The 21,542-nt window shown below is 35.3% G+C and overlaps 2 protein-coding genes across 3 annotated transcripts; one reads left to right on the top strand and one right to left on the bottom strand.

Annotated features, from left to right (window-relative positions):
* Positions 1–391: 391 nt before the first annotated feature.
* On the bottom strand, positions 392–1,712 carry LOC108295171 (olfactory receptor 5T2). Its single transcript, XM_017517212.1, has one exon. It carries the CDS (start codon positions 1,567–1,569, stop codon positions 565–567), a length of 1,005 nt encoding a protein of 334 aa, XP_017372701.1. The 5' UTR covers positions 1,570–1,712; the 3' UTR covers positions 392–564.
* Positions 1,713–14,613: 12,901 nt separating this feature from the next.
* LOC108295146 (olfactory receptor 5T3) lies at positions 14,614–20,990 on the top strand. 2 transcript variants are annotated; one of them, XM_017517188.2, is made up of 2 exons: positions 14,614–14,632; positions 17,416–20,990. In XM_017517188.2, exon 2 carries the CDS (start codon positions 17,451–17,453, stop codon positions 18,435–18,437), a length of 987 nt encoding a protein of 328 aa, XP_017372677.1. In that variant the 5' UTR covers positions 14,614–14,632; positions 17,416–17,450; the 3' UTR covers positions 18,438–20,990. The 2 variants fall into 2 exon arrangements, with proteins under 2 accessions (XP_017372677.1, XP_037590391.1); XM_037734463.1 differs by lacking the exon at positions 14,614–14,632 and adding an exon at positions 14,696–14,820.
* The last annotated feature ends 552 nt before the right edge of the window (positions 20,991–21,542 follow it).

Below are 21,542 nucleotides of genomic sequence, written 5' to 3'. Positions count from 1 at the left end.
GCAGCTTAAACCAATATCTGTTTATTATCTCACAGTTCTATAGGTCAGAAATCCCGGATGGTGTGACTGGGATCTCAGCTCAGGGCATCACAAGGCTAAAACCAATGTGTCAGCTGGCTGGGGCTTGGGATCATCTTCCAGTCTCATTCCTATTGTTGGCAAAATTCAGGTCCTTGTGGTTGTAAGACAGATGGCTGTTTCCTTGTTGGCTGTTAGCTGTTTGCTTTTAGCTACTTGTAGCTACTCTGTGGTCCTTGTCTGGAACCCCTCCAGCATCAAAACCAACAACAGCAGGCTAAATCCTTCTCATGCTTCAAATTTCTCTGACTTGTCCTGCTTCCAGAGACTCACAATCAGTAAGGCAAACATTGGAATCCTGCGCTGGGGCAAGTGAAAGGAGGGCAGGAGAAGGTAGAAGGCCTGCCCCTGAGGCCTAACACACCCAACATTATAACAAACGACTGTGACAAGGGCTATGGGAATTCTGGATGAAAGACAGCATAACACCACAATGACAAGCTCTTGGTACTGAGGTACAGAGTATCACTCTTAACTTTTTTAAATCTATTTTTCAGTTTGAAAGTATACTTTATTGATATCCTGATTTTTTCCAAACATTTTTTTTATTGCATCTTTTACATATTTGTTCCTCAAACTGTAAATGATGGGATTCAGCATAGGAATGACAATGGTGTAAAATATGGACACTATCATGTCATGCTCCAAAACATAGCTGGAACTTGGTCTCACATACATGAAGAGGATTGTCCCATGATAAATTGACACTCCAGTTAGGTGAGCCCCACAGGTGGAGAAGACTTTCCTCCTCCCTTCAGCGGAATGCATCTTCAGAATGGCCAATAGAATGAAAAAATAGGAGATCAGGACAATCAGGATAGTGACTATCTCAATAGAACCCACGAAGCAGAAGATTAGAAGCTGGTTTGTGTGAGTGTCAGAACAAGAAATAGCAAGGAGAGGAGGGATATCACAGAAGACATGCCGAATTTCATTGGATCCACAGAAGGACAGGCTAAATGTAGCCACTGTATGTATAGTAGCATGCAGAATGCCAGCAATGTAGGAAGCAGTGATGAATGGCACGTAGACTCTGGGTGACATGTTCACTGAATACAGGAGCGGGTTGTAGATGGCTACATAGCGATCATAAGCCATTGCAGCCAAGAGAAAGCATTCTGTGGTTCCAAAAGTAATAAAGAGAAGCATCTGTGCTCCACATCCAATAAATGAAATGGACTTATTTTTTGCCAGAAAATTGACCAACATTTTTGGAGTGACAACTGTGGAATAGCAGGCATCCAAGAACGATAAAACACTAAGAAAATAGTACATGGGGTTGTGGAGCTGGGAATACCCAGTGACCAGTACAATCAGTCCTAAATTTCCCATGACAGTTAAGACATAGATTACTAGAAACAGGAGGAAGAAGATGATCTGTAGTTCAAGATTGTCTGTGAAGCCCTTCAGTACAAACATGTTAACTTCGGTGACATTCTTCATGTTGAAATCTAGAACAAACTTGAAGATATTAATAAAATTACAGTTCATATTATGACAAAAAGAATGAACAATACCATGACTCAAGAGGGTGTTAACTGTGCTCTTGTGTATAATGTACAGTATATTTTCAGCAGTGCATAATTTTCTAGTAGTGAATCAAAGGAAAGTGACAAACTGGTCAGTCATGTTCATGCCACTCACTGCAGAATCTAATGGAAGAAATGGATGTTCATTAGTTGGCTGGACTTACTCTGTTTCTAAAATCATCAGATCTACTGGTTAATGTACCATTGAATTGCATTAGCTGTTTTCATATTAAATAATATTAAAACACACATAAAAGAGTGGCTTAAAAAATACCCCCAAAGAATTATAAATCATTCTATTATAAAGACACATGCAACTGTATGTTCATTGCAGCACTGTTTATAACAGCAAAGACCTGGAATCAACTCAAATGCCCATCAATGATAGACTGGACAAAGAAAATGTGGCACATATACACCATGGAATACTATGCAACCATTAAAAATGAGTTCGTGTACTTTGTAGGGACATGGATTAATCTGGGAACCATCATTCTCAGCAAACTGACACAAGAACAGAAAGTCAAACACCGCATGTTCTCACTCATAGACAGGTGTTGAACAATGAGAACACATGGACACAAGGAGGGGAGCATCACACACTGCAGGGGGAGGAACAGCGGGGGGTGGGGAGGTTGGGGAGGGGTGACATGGGGAGAAATGCCAGATATAGGTGACGGGGGGATGGAGACAGTAAACCACCTTGCCATGTATGTACCTATGCAACAATCCTGCATGATCCGCACACATACCCCAGAACCTAAAGTACAATTAAAAAAAAAAATCCTCTGGCATCCAAACACACAAGAGAGTATATCAGGGGACGGAGTGTTGGAATACAATGCCAGAAGTTTAGAACTTTTAGCAATTGTGCAAAATGATTTGCTATAGTCTACTTATGTATAGAATGAGAATATTAATAGTTATTTTACAAGATTGGAGTAAATGTTGAAGGAAAATTACATTAATAAAATTGAATATGGAAAATAACTGATTATAGAATAGGCTGATTTAGGTTGGTTGTACAGAGTATTCTATCAAGATTTATTTTATTTATTTTTTTAATTGCATTTTAGGTTTTGGGGTACATGTGAAGAACATGCAAGATTGTTGCATAGGTATACACGTGGCAGTGTGATTTGCTACCTTCCTCCCCCTTCCCTATACCTGGCATTTCTCCCCATGCCATCCCCCCCAACTCTCCACCCCCTGGTGTCCCTCCCCTATTTCCCTCCAACAGACCCCAGTGTGTAGTGCTCCCCTCCCTGTGTCCATGTATTCTCATTGTTCAACACCTGCCTATGAGTGAGAACATGCAGTGTTTGATTTTCTGCTCCTGTGTCAGTTTGCTGAGAATGATGGCTTCCAGGTTCATCCATGTCCCTATCAAGATTTTAAATCCAATGAACAATTATGATTTTCTTTCCTCTGCTCACTCAAATATCTCTGAATTATTCTTTGGAGAATGAAGAAGTTTTGTGAATTATTTGATTATTTTACTCCAAAAATAAACATTCAAATTATCACAATCCCATTTCCTACATTGCCGTTGTCTTAATTTTGCTTTGTTCAAATAAGATACATCAACTAACTTTCTCCTGAGACAGCTATTTCTACTAGATGCCAAAAGAAGTTATATTGGGTAAAAACTAAGTTAATATTAGCACAGGGTCAAAGATTCAGAGTTACAAAAAGAATATGACTATGATTCTTGAAGATTTAATAATATAGAATCGACTTTTAAAATTAATGTAAATCTACTTCTATGAATCAAATTTTAATGGAAGGCAGAAAACTTCAAATATCATGAATGTATTGATGAAACACTAAGTTTGCTAAATAATAGTCACATTTATTTCGCACTTGCTGTAAAAACAGAGTTTTTGTGCACATTACCTATTTCACCTAAAGCAACTTTCATAGCTAATAATTTCCATAGCCAAGATTCAATCCCGGGTTTCTCTCATTACACATGAAATTTTTACATTTTTTCATGGGCTCATATTATACGTGGCTTCATTCTGCAACTGGAACACTTGTCCTCCTACCCTTCTGCTGACCTCAGGAAAATAAAGATAAAGCAAAATGTGATTCTTGGTGTATTTGTATTTTTAAACCATTAAATCTAGAGAAACATAAAATAAGTAATAATCTGAAATGACTTCTAGATGAAACTCCAGAAAACAAATTTAAAATAATTATTGATTATTTTCCTTATTACCTCAAAATATAAGACCCCACATAAATGAAAATGTCAAATGTTTTGTCCTTTATTGATATTTATTGATAAATTCATGATCTTACTTTGAACTATCTTTATCTATCAGAAAAATTAAAGCATACACTCTGTTAGAAGCTCTGTTATTTACCTCTACAAGTACAAACTCAATATTTTCTATTTTTTCTTGTTTTCTAGTAAGTGTTGGTTTTTAATTCTTAGGCATAACTCTAAATAAATCATATTTTAAAGAATACACTTGATTCACATATGCAATAGTCCAGAACTGAAGTGTTTTGTTGTAGGTGTTTAGTACCTAAACAGTTTACTACAAAGCAACATAGTTTCTTTTGATATTGTAGGTTCTACCTTCTAAAATAGTCTTGAAATTATCTGAAATTTTCTCTTACCTGTGGAACAACACGTGCAGTTTTAGGTACTCTATGAGTATGACCAATTTAGATTGTTTATATCTTTGTAATCAACCGTTGATGAAATCTACAGGCAATGTCCCAAGAGGAATATGCCCCAATTATCTCCTGTTTCAAAACAGCAACATGATGATTTACTTAATAATCAGAAGTAAATGATTCTGGAATAAGGCACCGCATGCTGCTACTTATTGCATGAATACAGTTATTTGGCCTCTGATTTCAAATGTTTCAGATTTGAATTTCCCTGATGACTACTGATGTTGAACATCTTTTCATACAACTGTCGGCCATTTGTATGTCTTCTTGGGAAAAAACTGTGTTCAAGTCCTTTGCCTATATTAAAAGATTATTGTTATTGTTGCTATTGAGTTTATATATTTTGATGTTAATCTCCTATTAGATATATCATTTACAAATATTTACTCCTATTCTGTGGGCTACCTTTTTGCTTGGCTGATTGTTTTCTTCACTGTGCAGAAGTCTTTGACTTTGATGTAGTCTTACTTGTCTAATTTTAGTTTTGTTGCTTGGCTTTTTATGTCATATCCAGCAAGTCCTTCCCAAGCCTAATGTCCCAAAGATTTTCCTTATGTTTTCTTATAGAGATGGTAGTTTCAGGTTTTATGTTTAAACTTTTAACCTATTTTGAGTTGGTTTTTTAATATGGTATAAGACATGGGTCCAATTTCATTCTTTTTCATATGCATATTCAATTTTTCCTAGCACCATTTGTTTTGTTGAAGGGATAATCTTTTCCCCATTGCATATTCTTGTCATCCTTGTGAAAGGTCATTTGACTATATGCATGTGGGATTGTTTCCAAGCTCCGTATTCCGTTCCATTCATCTGTATGTCTGTCTTGAGTCCAGTACCATGCTATTTAATTACTGTAGTTTTGTAATTTAGTTGAAATCAGAAAATATGATGGTTCCTGCTTTGTTTTCTTTCTCAAGATTCCTTTGGCTATTTAAAGTCTTTTGTAATTGCATATAATTTTTAGGATTTTTTTTTTCTATTTCTGTAAAAACTAGTGCTAAGATTTTGCAGGAAATACATTGAATCTGAAGCTCCCTTTGGGTAGTATGGAGATTTTAATTATTGAAAATCAAAACCACAATAATGTATTCATATACACATGCAATGGCCAGTACCATGCTATTTGGTAACTATAGCCTTGTAATATAGTTTGAAGTCAGGTAATGAGATGTGTCCAGATTTTTTTTCAGTATTGTTGGGTCTATGTGGGCTCTTTTTTTGGTCCCATAAGAATTTTAGGATTTGTTTTTTTCTAGTCCTGTGAATAATGATGATGGTAGTTTAGGGAATTGCATGTAATCTGTAGATTGCTTTGGGCAGTATGGTCATTTTCACAGTATTGATTGTACCCATCCATAAGCATGAATGCATAAGCTTTTTGTATTGCAATCAGCCAGTAAAGAGGATAAACAATAATAATGTAAAAGACAATATATTTATGTCAGAATATAGCAAATGGATTTACAGTGATACAAACTCTTTATACTAACATTATTTTCAAATTATGAAGTGCTTATTTACCATAGAAAGGGCATAAAATCAATCTAAATGTCTATCAGTGGTGGACTGGATGAAGAAAATGTGGTACATATACATCATGAAACATTGTGGAACTATTTAAAAAGGAGAGATCATGTCCTTCGCAAGAACATAGATGGAGTTGAAGGCTATTATTTATAGCAAACTAACACAGGAACAGAAAACCAAATACCACATATTCTCACTTAAAAGTGGGAGCTACATGATGACAACACGTGGACACATAGAAGGAAACAATAGTCACTAGGCCCATCAGAGCATGGGGGGTTAAGGAGGGAGAGAATGAGGAAAAAAAATGAATAATAGGCTTAATACCTGGTTGATGAAATAATCTATACAAACAACCTGCATGACACAAGTTTACCTATATAACAAACCTGCATGTGTATCCCTAAACTGAAAATGAAAGTTAAAAAAAAAAAATAAAGTGCTGGGTTAGAAGTTAAAAAAAAAAAGTATAAATTTTAAACTTATTGAAAAGATTATCATCCAGTGACAAGAAAAATATAAAAGCATAAGTAAAAAAGCCATTAACAGGTGGAGGAAGCATCAAATGTTTAAAACTATATAGGGCTTCATAAGTCAAGAGGTTTTATAATTCCAGAATGCTTATCCCTTTTTCAGATGAAATGATAATATAGATATACCTGTATCTATATCTTCATGTATATGTATTTGCAATACAGTACTTCCTCCCTTATCCATGACTTTAATTTCTGCAGTTTCAGCTAACCACAGTCAACTCCACTCTGAAAATATTAAACAAAAACTTTCAGAAAAAAATTAATAAGTGATAGGTGGTGGCCATTCTGAGTAATGTGATGAAATCTCCACCATTTGTCACTTGGTAGTCATTTTGATTATCAGATCCACTGTTGCAGTATCACAATACTTATGTTCAAGTAACCCTTATTTTACTTAATGATGGCCCCAAAGTGCAAGAACAGTAAAGATGGAATACTATTATAATTAATTTATTTCATTAATACTTACTTTGTTTAATCTCTTACAGTGTCTAATGAGTAACTTTTACTTTATAATAGATAGGTATGTATAGGAAAATCAGTATATACTGGACATACTTTAGAGTTATTACAGATTTAATTCCAGACCATGTAATAAAGGCAATATCACCATAAAGTGAGTCACACACATTTTTTTGGTCTCCCAGTGCATATAAAAGTTATGTTTACAGTCCTGGTACTGTGGCTAACACCTACTATCCCAGCACTTTGGGAGGCCAAGACAGGCAGATCACCTGAGGTTGGTAGTTTGAAACCAGTGATCAACATGGAGAAACCCCATCTTTACTAAAGATACAAAATTAGCTGGGTTGATGGCGCATTCCTATAATCCCAGCTACTTGAGAGACTGTGGCAGGAGAATCGCTGGAACCTGGGAGGTGGAGGTTGAAGTGAACCAGGATTGCACCATTGCACTCCAGCCTGGGTGACAAGAGCAAAACTCTGTCTCCAAAAAAAAAAAAAAAAAAAAAAAAAAGGTTGTTTTTACACTATATTGCAGTCTATTGCATATTCAGTAGCATTGTGTCTTTAAAAAGACAATGAACATACCTTGATAAAAAACTATGTTACTAAATAATGCCAGTCAGTAAGGTAACTGACTAGAGACTCCTGGCACTCATCACTCCCACAAGAAAGAGCTAAGGCAAATACTAAACAGCTAAGATTTGACTGGTATGTCAAAGAGAGAGTGCTAAAATACAGCAGGGGAGTGAAGATGTCCCTGTACTGGTTAGAAATCCAGGAAGACAGCATGGAGGCACCCATCCTCTGCAGTCCGTTCCCTTTTACAGGGATTGGATCATCCCAGAGACAGGAGGGGCTTTTGTGTTCATTTGTTTTTAAAGACACAGTCTTTCCCTTTTGCCTAGGCTGAGTGCAGTGGTGTGATCATGCTTCACTGCAGCCTCAAACTCTGGGGCTCAAGTAATCTTCCCACTTTAGTCTCCCCAATAACAAGGACTAGAGACATGAACCAAGGTGCCTGGTTATTTTTGTTAACTTTATAGGTAGATATGCATTCTTTTTATGTTACTCAGGCTGGTCTGGAACTCCTGGGCTCAAGAAATTCTCCTACCTTGGCCTCTTAAAGTGCTGGGATTATAGCTGTGAGCTACCATGCCCAACCAACTCAGAAATTTTGGAGGTAATTAGAGGATCTCCACCAGCTCACATTGCCACTATAAACACCTTACTACAGGGAAATTTCAGTCTTGCCAGCACCAAACCCAATTTGGAGATCTACTGGGAATTCACACAGTTGTACTGTCCCAGACTAGTAGAACAAGATGTACACCACACCATATCCCCAGCCCATGCTCTGTGAGCCAACCTGTTACACACAACACCATTTTGAGACCAAAGCCAGCTCTAGAATGTACCCTCCTCTGAGGTGCAATAGTCACTGCACCTCTCCAGCCCTGGGGCTCCATCTTTATTATGTCAAACCCACAGGGACAGAGTTTGGGTCCAGGATTGACTCTGTGACTCTAGTCTGCACAGCAAGAAAATCAACCCCCACCACTGTATTTCCAGCTAGAGAAAAATGTGCTAGTCCCAGCCAGGGCAAATCCGCCCTTTAGCCAGCCAAACTGTCCACATGCCATTTCCCAAGCTGGAAAGGCACCTGAACCTCCAAACAGCTAATACATTTCTGGGTAGTGGAATACCTACCGGCACCCCTGCCCAGGACCTGAGAAATAGCCATGTAGCACTCCTGCCCCCCACATTACATGGCCTGGCCTGACCAAAGGCCCTGGACCCCTAATAAGGCCCTGGAAAGCTGTCTTATAGTCTTGCCCCTGCTGGGTATGCCCCCAGTACAACCAAGCAACTGTGCTCCCCTATCACAGGCCTGCAAAACACTTCTGTGCCCAGATTTTGGGACATCGTAAAGTGAACAAATATTTGTATTACAGATAGTCCAGTAGATGAGCAGAAGGAAAAAGGTGAAGAAAACATAGCTAATGAAATAATAGCAAAAAAATGCCCAAGTCTTGGAGATGAATATGCAAGTCCAGGAAAGTCAAATAACCCTGAATAGATTCTGTTGAAATATATCTTTTCTGAAGCACATTATAGTCAAATTGTCAAAAATTAAAGACAAAGAATTTTGAAAGCAGGAGGAGAAAAGCCTCAAGTCACATGTAAGAAAACCCTCATTAGACTAACAGGGGATGACTCAGCAGAAATCTTACAGATCAGGAAAAAATGTTATGATCTATGCAAAGTACTAAAAGAAAAAAAAAGCTGCTACCCAGGAATATTATCCACAGTAAAGTTATTCTTCAGAAGTAATGGATAAATAAAACCTTCCATAAACAAGCAAAAACTAAGGGAATTTATCAGCGTTAGACCACTTTTAAAAACAATGCTCAATGTTCAAGAAAGTCTTACATCTGAAAGTGAAAAGATTACCACCATTAAGACAACACGTGGTATTACAAAACTTATATGTAGAGCCAATACACAGAGAAAGAGAAAATAAATCAAATCACTACACAACAACCGAACCACAAAAATAAGCAGTAAGATTGAAAGTAAGGAACAAAGAATATACATAACAAATCAATAAAACGTCTAAAATACATAAAACAATCAACAAAATGTCTGATGACCCATAAGGTGGTGGTTGCTGAAAGTTGGGAAGGCTGTGGCAATTTCTTAAAATGAGACAACAATAAAGTTTGCCACATTGGTTGACTCTCCATTTCTCAAAATATTTATCTGTATCAAGCAATGCTGTCTTGTCTGAGAGCATTTTATTCATAGTAGAGCTTCTTTCAAAATTGGAACCAATCCTTTTAAACCCTGCCACTGCTTTATTACTTACTAATACGGTTTGGTTGTGTTCCACCCAAATCTCATCTTGACTTGTACCTCCCATAATCCCCACATGTCATGGGAGGGACACAGTAGGAGGTAATTGAATCACAAAGGCGGATGTTTCCCTTGCTGTTTTTTTGATAGTGAGTAAGTGTCATGAAATCTGATGGTTTTATAATGGGCAGTTCCCCAGCACCCTCTCTCTTGCCTGCAGTCATGTAAGATGTGCCTTTGCTCCTCCTTTACCTTCCACTATAATTGTGAGGCCTCCCCAACAAGTCCATTGGACTTCATTTTCTTATAAATTACCCAGTCTCGGGTATTTCTTCATAACAGTATGAAAATGGGCTAAACCACTAACTTTATGGAATATTCTAAATTATTTGTTGTCATTCCAATGTTGTTAACAGCATCTTCACCAGCAGTATATGTCATCTTAGAAAATTCTTTATTTGCTCTTTCATAAGAAGCAATTCCCCATCTCTTCAAGGTTGGTCATGAGATTGCAGCAATTCAGTCACCCTCAGACTCTATTCCAGTTCTAGTTCTCTGACTTTTTCCACCATATCTGTAGTTACTTCATCCACTAAAGTTGTGAAGCCTTCAAAGTCGCAAATGAGGATTAGGATCAACTTCTTTCAAACTCCAATTAATATTTATAATATGAGTTCCTCCCATGAATCATAAATATCCTTACTAGCATCTAGAATGTTGAATATTTTCCAGGAGGCTTTCGATTTACTTTGCCAAGATCCATCAATGGACCCACTATCTAAGGCAGCTATAATATTGCAAAATGTATTTCTTAAAAAATAAGACTTGAGGCTCGGTGCGGTGGCTCATGCCCATAATCCTGGCACTTTTGGAGGCCAATGTGGGTGGATCACAAGGTCAGGAGTTCGATGCCAGCCTGGCCAATATGGTGAAACCCCATCTCCACCAAAAATACAAAATTAGACAGGCATGATGGCACACACCTGTAATCCCAGCTACTTGAGAGGCAGAGGCAGGAGAATTACTTGCATGTGGGAGGCAGAGGTTACAGTGAACTGAGATCACTCCACTGCACTCCAGCCTGGGTGACAGAGCAAGACTCTTTCTCAACAAATATATAAATAAATAAATAAAAACTTGAAGGTTGGGTGAGGTGGCTCATACCTGTAATCCCAGCACTTTGCGAGGCTGAGGTGGAAGGGTCACCTGAGGTCAGGAGTTTGAGACCAGCCTGGCCAACAGGGTAAAACCTCATATCTACTAAAAATTAAAAAAAAAAAAAAAATTAACAGGGCATGGTGGCAGGTGCCTGTAATACCAGCTACTTGGGAGTTTGAGGCACAAGAATCACTTGAACTCAGGAGGTGGAGGTTGCAATGAGCCAGAAGACATGCCACTTCACTCCAGCCTGGGCAACAGAGTGAATCTCTGTCTCAAAAAAATAAATAAAAAATAAGACTTGAAATTTAAAATCACTCCCTGGTCCATGAGCTGCAAAATGGATGTTGTATTAGCATTCATGAAAATAACATTAATCTTCTTGTACATCTCCATCAGAACTTTTAGGCAACAAGATACATTGTCAATGAGTAGTTATATTTTGAAAGAAATAATTTTACCTGAGCAATAGGTCTCAACAGTGGACTTAAAATATTTAGTAAGCCATGCTGTAGACAGATATTCTATCATCCAGGCTTGTTCTACTTGTGCAGCACAGGCAGAGTACAACAAATCTGTATAATTATTAAGGGCCCTCAGACATTTGGAATGATAAATGATCACTGGCTTCACCTTAAAGTCACCAGCTGCATTAGCCCCTAAGAAAAGCATCAACCTGTTTTTTCAACAAAGCTCTGAAGCCAGGAATTAACTCCTCTTTTCTGGCTATGAAAGTCCCAGATGGCATTTACTTCCATTAGAATGTTGTTTTGTCTACACTAAAAATCTGTTGTTTAATATAGCCACCTTTATCAACGATCTTAGCAGATCTTCTCTATAATGTATTGCAGCTTCCAAATTAGCACTTGCTGATTCACTTTGCACTTTTATGGCAATAAGTTCTTGCTTGAACCTCATGAACTCTCATCAACCCCTACTAGCTTTCAACTTTTCTTCTGCAGTTTCCTTACCCTCTCAGTCTTCATAGAATTGATCACAGTTAGGATCTTGGTCTGGATTAGGCTTTGGTTTAAGCTAACGTTGCAGCTGCTTTCGTCTTCTACCCAGACAACTAACATTTTCTCCATATCAGCAGTTAGGCTATTACACTTTATCATTTATATGTTCACTGGAGTAGCACTTTTAACATTTTTCAAGAACTTTTCCTTTGCATTCACCACTTGACTAATTACTTAGCACAAGAAGCCTAGCTGCTGGCCTGTCTTGATTTTTGACATGCCTTCCTCACTAACCTTAATCATTTCTGGTTTGATTTAAAGTTAAACACATGTGACCCTTACTTTCACTTGACACTTGGTGATTATTGTAGCATTATTAATTGGCTTAATTTCAATATTGTTGTGTCTCAGGAAATATTGAGGCCCAAAGTCAGGGAGAGAACTGAGGAAGAGAAGGTCTGTGGAGCAGTCAGGAAACGTGACATTTACTGATTAAGTTTGCCATCCTATATGGGCACAGTTCATGATGCCCCAAAACAACTGAAATAGTAATCAAAGATTACTGATCACAGATTACCATACATATATAATTATAATAAAGTTTTAAATATCACAAGAATTATCAAAATGTGACATGGAGACACAAAGTGGGTATGCATTGTTGGGAAAATGGTGCCAATAAATCTTTGATTTCCAAAAAAGAATAAACCCCTACAATATCTGCAAAGATCAATAAAGCAAATTCCAAAGAAATGGTTATTCTTGTATAAACCTTGATACTATTGAAGTTTTAGGCATCCCCTAGAGGTCTTGGAATGTTACCCCCATGGATGTGGTGGCCATATGTATAGGGCAGTGTATATACATAAATACGCTATATATAAACATACAATACAGTAGTACCCCCATGGATCAGGGAGTACTAATGGAGTACTACTGTAATGTATGTTTATATATTATTTATGTATATACACAGCCCTATACATAGGGGGTATATATATATATATGTATACACACACACACATAAATATGTGCACATATACATATAAACACACATATATATGTATGTATATATAGATACATATATACATACATAGATACACACACATAAATATCCACAAAACACACATACACATGCCTAGAATCTAAATAGAGAAATTTACATTGGTAGACAAAGGAGGCAGAGCAAAGCTATTACATTTCTTAATTCTCCAGATGTTCTTGAAGGGCAACTGAATTAGAAACTATAGATCTAGTGAACAGTTTTTTATTTTGCAGGTGAGCATATTGAGTCTGGAGTAGTAAAATAATTTTCATAATTATTCATGTATTTATATATTTAAAATTAATTTTGGGCCTACTTTGGGGAGAAATAGAAAACTTATATCAGGGACTATAAACACCATGAAGAGAAGAAAAGACAGAGAAAGGGGTGAAATACGATGTTGTTGAAAGCTTCGGATGTACTTTAGAGAGGGTCTAGACTGTAACTTTATGATGTGGGGATATCAGAAACAATATCTGAATGAAGTGATATAAAATGACACTGAGAATTCTTTTCAGTGACACACTTTTAAAGATGAGCATGCAATGAAGATTACCTTTTATTATGTCAGAAATCAATTGGCCATACATGTGTGAATCTGGTTCTGAACACTTTATTCTATATTATTAATTGAAGTGTATGTTTTTACTCAGTATCTCACCATCTTGGTTATTTCGGCTTAGTGGCAAGTCCTAAAATCAGTCCTATTCACAGATTATGTAAATATTCCAAGTTCATTCTTCTTTTTCAAAACTGTTTTGACTCCCTTAGCTTTTTTTTACTTTTGCATATAAATCGTAAAATCAACTTCTCAATTCCAACACAAAAAAAATTCTTACTCAATTTTAACTATAATTGCATTGAATCTATAAATCTGTTTGGGATTTTAATTAATAGATGGTTCACAGTTAGGCTGCCTTCCAGTATCAGCTTTCTTTTCTTTATATTTTACATTCCGATTTCATAAACCAGTATTTTCTATCTACCAATTTATAATTACGGGGTATGAAGCATAGCTAGACATCTGTGTATTTTCCATAATTTTACTGAGACTTGCTTATGTACATAGCCAGATAGCAGCTTGTACATTAGTATATAGAATCTCCAAGACAAGAGTAAATTCAACTCAAAAAGTTTGACCTTTATCTCTGCAAGAGCTCCAATATTCTAAGTTTCTATATATTAAATATTATTATCTGTACTTTATCCTGTCAATACTTCTTATTCATGTGCTCATATTTATATCTTCACAAAGGATAGAACACTTAAGGAGTCTAAATCTGCTTCTCATACAACTTAGAAGTATAGCCCTTTAAAATTAAATAAGTAAACTTGATTAAAGGTTATAAATCCTGTCACAAGTTATGCTTCCATATTATTTTATTACATATATACAGGATTTTCAGAGAATATACATGTTATATTCCCAGAAAAAAGAAACTGGAAATTAGAGAATTTATCATCTTACTGAACGTATAGCTATTTAGCATCAGAGCTGGAATTAGGTCTTGTATCATTAGATTTCTTTTCCAGTTAAGTATCACTTTTTTTTTTTAACTAGAAGCCAAAGTTCCTTCATGTAATCATTTCCATCATGTAGTTCATTAGTCCAGAAACATTCACTTGTTTACTATTTTAAAAGTATTCTTGATACATATCTGTCCCAGAAAAGAATTAGTGTGTTTCTTCAATGGGGCATCCCAGAGGACTTGAAGAACTTGAGAAGCTGATATAAGAATCCACATGCATAATATTTATCATGTACCTAACTGAATGAGCAGTTTATTTCCACAGGTAGGAGGAAAACCTTTTAATTATGTATAACATATTATAGGAGCTATATTGTATTTGAAAATGTATGCTTTAATATTTAAATATAAAAGAGATGATTCTGTTAATCTCAAAAGTTGCACCACAAATTAAATCATATGCCTTCTAGGATATATATCACAGAAAATATAAAGGACTTCCTACATATTTTGGTGAGTAGAGCTATAAATTAGAAATTTGATTTAATTTTTTCTGATGAATATTCAAAAAAGCATTTTCTAAATGTCTCAAATTTAGAAAAATTATTAGATAGAGAGAAAATGATCTTTTAAGTAGCTTTTGTATTTATTTCACTTTGGGTTCAATTTATTTTATTTTCTGATACAGGAATACCAGAAAAGTTTAGGTTTATTATAAAAGTTAGGTAATTGACTAACAGACAACTTTAGTTATTATTTTAAATTTTCATATTCTATTTAAGCCTAATATTTTTAAGTAATTTAATGACACGAAAATGCTATTTTCCATAGTTTCTGGGTATAACATTTCCAAAACTATATTGATTTTGTAAAGTCCTATTTATCTATATACAAATAAAATTTTAATTCATATTTTATATTTATACATTATTTACATATAATAAAAATTTATTTATTAAAAAAGAACTGTGCAATCACCTCATGATTATGTTGTTGAACAAGGTATATGTGAAAGTTTTGTCCAATCTTAGTTATCCTTTAGATTGGAAGAAGTAATTTTTCCAAGCTTGTACTGTCATTAGATGCTAAACATGAGATTTCAATATAAGGTTTTAGAGAACAAGTATAGTTCCTAGTATTCTACAGTTCCCTTATCTCAGATATCTTAGGAAAATAAGATAAGATAGGAAAATAAAATAAGATGGTGGTAAACGTGTATTTCGTAATGGACTCCACTGGTAGACTATTAGCATATTTTTAAAAATTCATGGGCATATTTTTTATTTGAATCATGCTTCTTCTCATCTGCCTAATTCCTGTTTTTTCCTGATTCTCGTCAGTAAACATTTGTATATATAGCACTGATTTTTCTAACACAGAAAGGAAGGACGCTAGAGAGAAAGAAAAGAAAATCTGGGAGAAAGGATAGGAATTTTTAAAAGAGCACTGTATTTTTTCATGACTCAAAAATGCATAAATAGATATTTACAATTGATAACTTATTGATGACTTTGTAAGCTATTTTATTAACATAATAATTCAACAAAATTAATATACTTGTGTATGTGTGTCCTCATAAGTAACATGTAAGTTGTCTGGATTTACACAGAAAGTGGAATTTAACTGAATTACTCTAGAATTTTATAGGAACCAAATGAGAATTTTTGTTTTGTTCTGTAGTCCCTCATTTATGGGGCTATTTTATATACTAGAAAAAAATCTTCCACATGGATCTGTTGGGACATTTCTATAATAATATATATAAACACCTGGCTTTCCTTCTTCATACTCGCAGTGTAAAACAGAATGACGCCATTAGGAAAAAAATCTAGATATTAAACACTCCGTTCTTGCAAATTATATTCTATAAATAATTTTTATAGTTATTATTAGTAATTTTAGAAACTCTAAAAGCAACTGTAATACATTAAAAGAATGGCCATGATTTATTTTTTAACGGAAATATGTTTTTACATACATCCAAGGACTTTGCAAGAATAACAAACATGGCCAGGTGCAGTGGCTCACGCCTCTAATCCCAGCACTTTGGGAGGCCAAGGAGGGTGGATCACCAGGACAGGAGATAAAGCTCATCCTGGCCAACATGGAGAAACCCCATCCCTACTAAAAACACACACACAAAAATCAGCTGGAAGTGGTGGCGCACGCCAGTAGCCCTAACAACTCGAGAGGGTGAGGCGGGAGAATCGCTTGAACCCGGGAGGCGGAGGTTGCAGTGAGCCGAGATCGCGCCACTGCACTCCAGCCTGGTGGCAGAGAGACTCTGTCTCAAAAAAAAAAAAAAAAAAGAATAACAAACATATGAATTACTGGTAAGATACAGCTTACATTGTTGTTAAATTGAAATTTGAAACCAGTTATGATAAGTGAGGTACAGCGGGCAAAACTGACAACTAGGTGATAATATTTCAAGAGGAAAAATTCTGAAAATAAAATACATTGCACTGTTTGTTTGTAAAGAAGGTATGTCTGTCTCCAGAATGTGGTCAGCTCTTCTATTTAGTGGAACAAGATGATTGCCAGAACAGAAGACATAAAATGGTTTCCCTGGGAAAGGCTGCTGAATGTGACAAGTTGAAATGTAAGTCTGACTTATCCCCATTTTCTAGTCATCTGGAAGCCTTTCAACTTAAATAATTTTGTTTTTAAATTTAAATTCAACTATGCTGTGAGTGTGATTTCTCCTGTTTTAAAAATTGTGAGCATATACAAAAGGCATTTCAGATACTTCATCACAAACCCAAGACTACTCAAGTGTGTGCTTTCTGCTGTAACATATTTGGATTTAAATATTTCTACATTCAGTAATCTTTGTGAACTTTAGGAAAGAATATGAGAGCAAGCAGTAAAACATTCAAGTGAAAATTAACGAGAAAATAAAATCAATTTAATTAGCAGGGTTTTTTAAAGCATGATAAATTTAGCCAAGAAATGAATTACACATTATTTTTTTCCTTTTACTTATACAATGAAATTCATGCATTTGGGTCCAATTCCTTCTTCATTGTCTATTCCATTACTACCAGGGAAATTATTACGCCCTAAGGAAAAAACTAGGCTGTAACTGAGTGGGCTCTATTTTCACAGGCTATAACCTTTATAATCTATAAGGAAAAACTGAAATGGACAAGCGGTCATCAGGTTTGGATATACACGGGATTCCATTGAAGAACAAAACCAAAGTCACCATGTTTATATTGACAGGCTTCACAGATGATTTTGGGCTGCAAGTCTTCCTATTTTTACTATTTCTTGCAATCTATCTGTTTACTTTAATAGGCAATTTAGGGCTGGTTGTATTGGTCATTGAGGATTCCCGGCTCCACAACCCCATGTACTATTTTCTTAGTGTTTTATCGTTCTTGGATGTCTGCTATTCTACAGTTGTCACTCCAAAAATGTTGGTCAATTTCCTGGCAAAAAATAAATCCATTTCATTTATTGGATGTGCAGCACAGATGCTTCTTTTTGTTGCTTTTGGAACCACAGAATGCTTTCTCTTGGCTGCAATGGCTTATGATCGCTATGTAGCCATCTACAACCCGCTCCTGTATTCAGTGAGCATGTCACCCAGAGTCTACGTACCACTCATCACTGCTTCCTATCTTGCTGGCATTTTACATGCTACTATACATACAGTGGCTACATTTAGCCTGTCCTTCTGTGGATCCAATGAAATTCAGCATGTCTTTTGTGATATGCCTCCTCTCCTTGCTATTTCTTGTTCTGACACTCACATAAACCAGCTTCTACTCTTCTACTTTGTGGGCTTTATTGAGATAGTCACTATCCTGATTGTCCTGATCTCCTATGGTTTCATTCTGTTGGCCATTCTGAAGATGCATTCTGCTGAGGGAAGGCATAAGGTGTTCTCTACATGTGGCTCTCACCTAACTGGAGTGACAATTTATCATGGAACAATTCTCTTCAGTTATATGAGACCAAGTTCTAGTTATGCTTCAGACCATGACATGATAGTGTCAATATTTTACACTATTGTGATTCCCATGCTGAATCCCATCATCTACAGTTTGAGGAACAAAGATGTAAAGTGGGCAATCAAAAGATTGCTTGTGAGAAACTGGTTCTTACATAAATTACATCTGTAAAATTGAGTAAACCTGAACAAAATGTTGAGTGTCAGAGTCCACATCTCCATATTTTAAAGTACTTGCATATCAAAGAATATTTTCAAAAAGGCATTAATTAGCCTACCAATGCAGCATTTTTTTCAAATTTAGATAAACTGCATCATATACATGCTAATTAATTTGTTTAGAGATCTATATTAAGTATTATTTGATACAAAGATATTGCTGTTGACAGCGTTCACACTAAGTAAAAGTCAGTTATACATCAGTAACTAGTAAGTGAATCCTGCAGAATCTTGTGAACTGATAAATGCTTACATTGCTTATAAAAGGTTTTTAGTATTCATTGTGGAGTAACTTCCTCTTTCTATAAGCCCTAAGAAGAAATTCCCAAATTTTACTTTATTTTCCCTAAGTGTGCCTTCATAAACTGAGATCTATTCAAGCTTCTAAACATGCCTTTTACTGTGTTTACATCTACACCATACATTTTTTTCCAGTCTTAAATGCTTTCCTTGTCCCTTTTCAAACACTGAAATTGATTGTATTCATTCTGAAACTATACGTGTTCTATATGCTAATATTTATTGAGAGTGTTCTGAAGGCTCAGAAAACACTGTACCCCAGAAATGAAACTACGATGTATGTGTAAATGACTGCTCTAAGGTCTGACAAACTAGCATCCTTTCTCACTTTGTAGTCCTCCATTATCCTCTATCTACTCTATTTATGAGAAATGACTGCAATGTCATTCTTCCTCAAAGTTTGCACATAGTGAGCAAGCCCACGGAATGGAAATTATTTTGTTTTATGTCTACTCACATTGGCTCTACTTTACATACTCTGCTTTAGTAAGTTTTGTTACAACATTTGTTTATCCAAAGATTCATTAAAAGTGGAAATTGTCTTTTCAATAAAATACGCACTTGTCCTTCCACATATTTATTATGTGAATAATAATGATCCAATCATAACATAGTAACCATCCTGAAAATTTCAGACATCAGTTTCTAATATTCACTAATTAATTATGTAAAAAGAACCCAACCCTCTCTATTTGAACAAGCAAATGCTTGCAGTCAATATCTGTACTAAATTTCCTCTTAAAGAAATAAAACTATTTTTAGAAACAAAACACTGATTACACTGTAGACAAAATTTTCTTATAAAAATAAGCTATTTGAACATACAGAATCTTAAAATTTAGTTTTCTGGTCTTTTGAGGAGAATGTTCTGGAAGAAAATAATATCTGCTTCAAAAATGTATCTAAATAGCTTACTCACAAAGTTTAAAATTTCTGCAGAATTCCAGCATCATTAATCTTTTTGGAGGGTTTTTCAAATTATGGTGTCAAAATAGTTAGGTAACACTTTAGTTAAGGTTGCTATTTTTTTTTTTTTTTTTTTTCTCTTTCAAATTAACAAAAATGGTCATTCTTTGAGAAAGAAATAGGTGAGCACTAGGTAAAATGATGCACTGACATATGCCTAAAAATATCTGGTTAGTAATTCATTCAACAAATTCATTCAGAACTTGTCAAATTAACCAGCATGAAAAGTTTTCTATTTCTCTCTTTATCTTAATCAATTAGAAAAAAAATGATGTGAATAAGCAGTTGCCAATGACCTGCCATTTGTTCAGGTCAATGTGAAAAATGGTATATTTAACTCTTCTGTCAATAAAACATTATATTACACATCTGAGCTCAATTACCTTTCCCTCCAAAAGAATTATTTGACTCAGTCTGACCCCATAGAGCCTCTCTCACTTATCACAGTTGCCATTTAGCACGCGGTTTATACTATCCAGATCTACCATGATGCTGACATTGTAACTGGCATAAAAGAAGACATCGGGCCTCTGTGTCCTCAAAATTGTATCCCTGAGTCCTAAAAGAGTACCTGGAACTTATGATTTACTGAGAAAATATTTATTAAATAAATAGTGAGTACATGAATGAATTATATTTAATACCAATAATTAACACATATGCTTATTGGGTACTGGACAATCATATGAATGTTTTTACTACATTAACTTATGTAATTATCATAACTTCAGGAAGTGATTGTAGTAATACCTTTTAACAAAGTTGAGGAAACAGCAGCACATAAATTTTAAGTAATTTGTTCAATACCACATAGCTCTAAAGGATGATGTCAAGATTCACGTCTAAGCTGTCTATTACAGGGTTCCTGTTTTTAAGCTTGTTATACATGGAATGAAAGAACAGATTTATCTTTCCACTTTGCCAACTTTATTAGTCATCCTCCAGAGAGCATGACGGACAGTACTGAAGTTCTTCCTTAAGTCTGTGGCAGAAATAAGAAGGAAAAGGAATGTATTTTAAAAGTTTTGGAAATGTGGTTTCCACTGGATTTGGCCACTCATTCCATTCATTGAGATGTAGAAGTTTCAAGAAATCAGTATGTCAAAGAGGTATCTGCACTCTAATGTTTATGGCAGCATTATTTGCGGTATGCAAGATATGGAATAAGCCTAAATCCCTATCTACAAATGAATACATAAAGAAAGTGTCACCTCCTCCGCACCACACACACAGTGGAATACTCTTGAGAAATAAACAGAATAAAAGTGGCAACATGGATGAATAAGTAAGCGAAATAAGCCAAGCACAGAAATACAAATACTGCATGATCTCACTTATATGTAGAATAAAAAAATTAATTTTATAGAAGTAAAAAGTAAGTGAAAAGAAATGTGGTTATCAGAGGCTGCACAGGGTAGTGAAGACAGATTAAATGAGGCTGGTTGATTGGTATGAAATAACAATTAAACAGGAAAAGTAAGTTCTAATGTTTTATTACACAGTAGGTGACTGTGGCAGTAACAGTGTAATATGTGTTATAAGATAGCTGGCAAGGAATATTTTAAATGTTATTCCACAAATAAATGATAATTATTTAAAGTGATGGATATCCTGATTACCTTGATTTTATCATTTTACAATGTATACATACATTGAAACATCACGGTGTACTCCATAAATAGATATGTACAATTATTTTTTGTCAATTATAAATTTTAAAATTCATTAAAAATAAGTTATTGAAAGTGAAATTTCATCTGGATTTGACAATTCATTTTATTTATTGAGACCT

This window comes from Cebus imitator, unplaced genomic scaffold, assembly GCF_001604975.1.
Source record: "Cebus imitator isolate Cc_AM_T3 unplaced genomic scaffold, Cebus_imitator-1.0 Scaffold622, whole genome shotgun sequence".
NCBI classification, from domain to species: domain Eukaryota; kingdom Metazoa; phylum Chordata; class Mammalia; order Primates; family Cebidae; genus Cebus; species Cebus imitator.
The sequence above is the reverse complement of the archived record's forward strand: the minus strand, read 5'-3'. Positions and strand labels throughout refer to the sequence as shown.

What these genes read in the sequence shown, in the direction of transcription:
- LOC108295146 (XM_017517188.2), top strand. Translation starts at nt 17,451, where the DNA reads ATGGACAAGCGGTCATCAGGTTTGGATATACACGGGATTCCATTGAAG.
- LOC108295171 (XM_017517212.1), bottom strand. Translation starts at nt 1,569, where the DNA reads ATGAACTGTAATTTTATTAATATCTTCAAGTTTGTTCTAGATTTCAAC.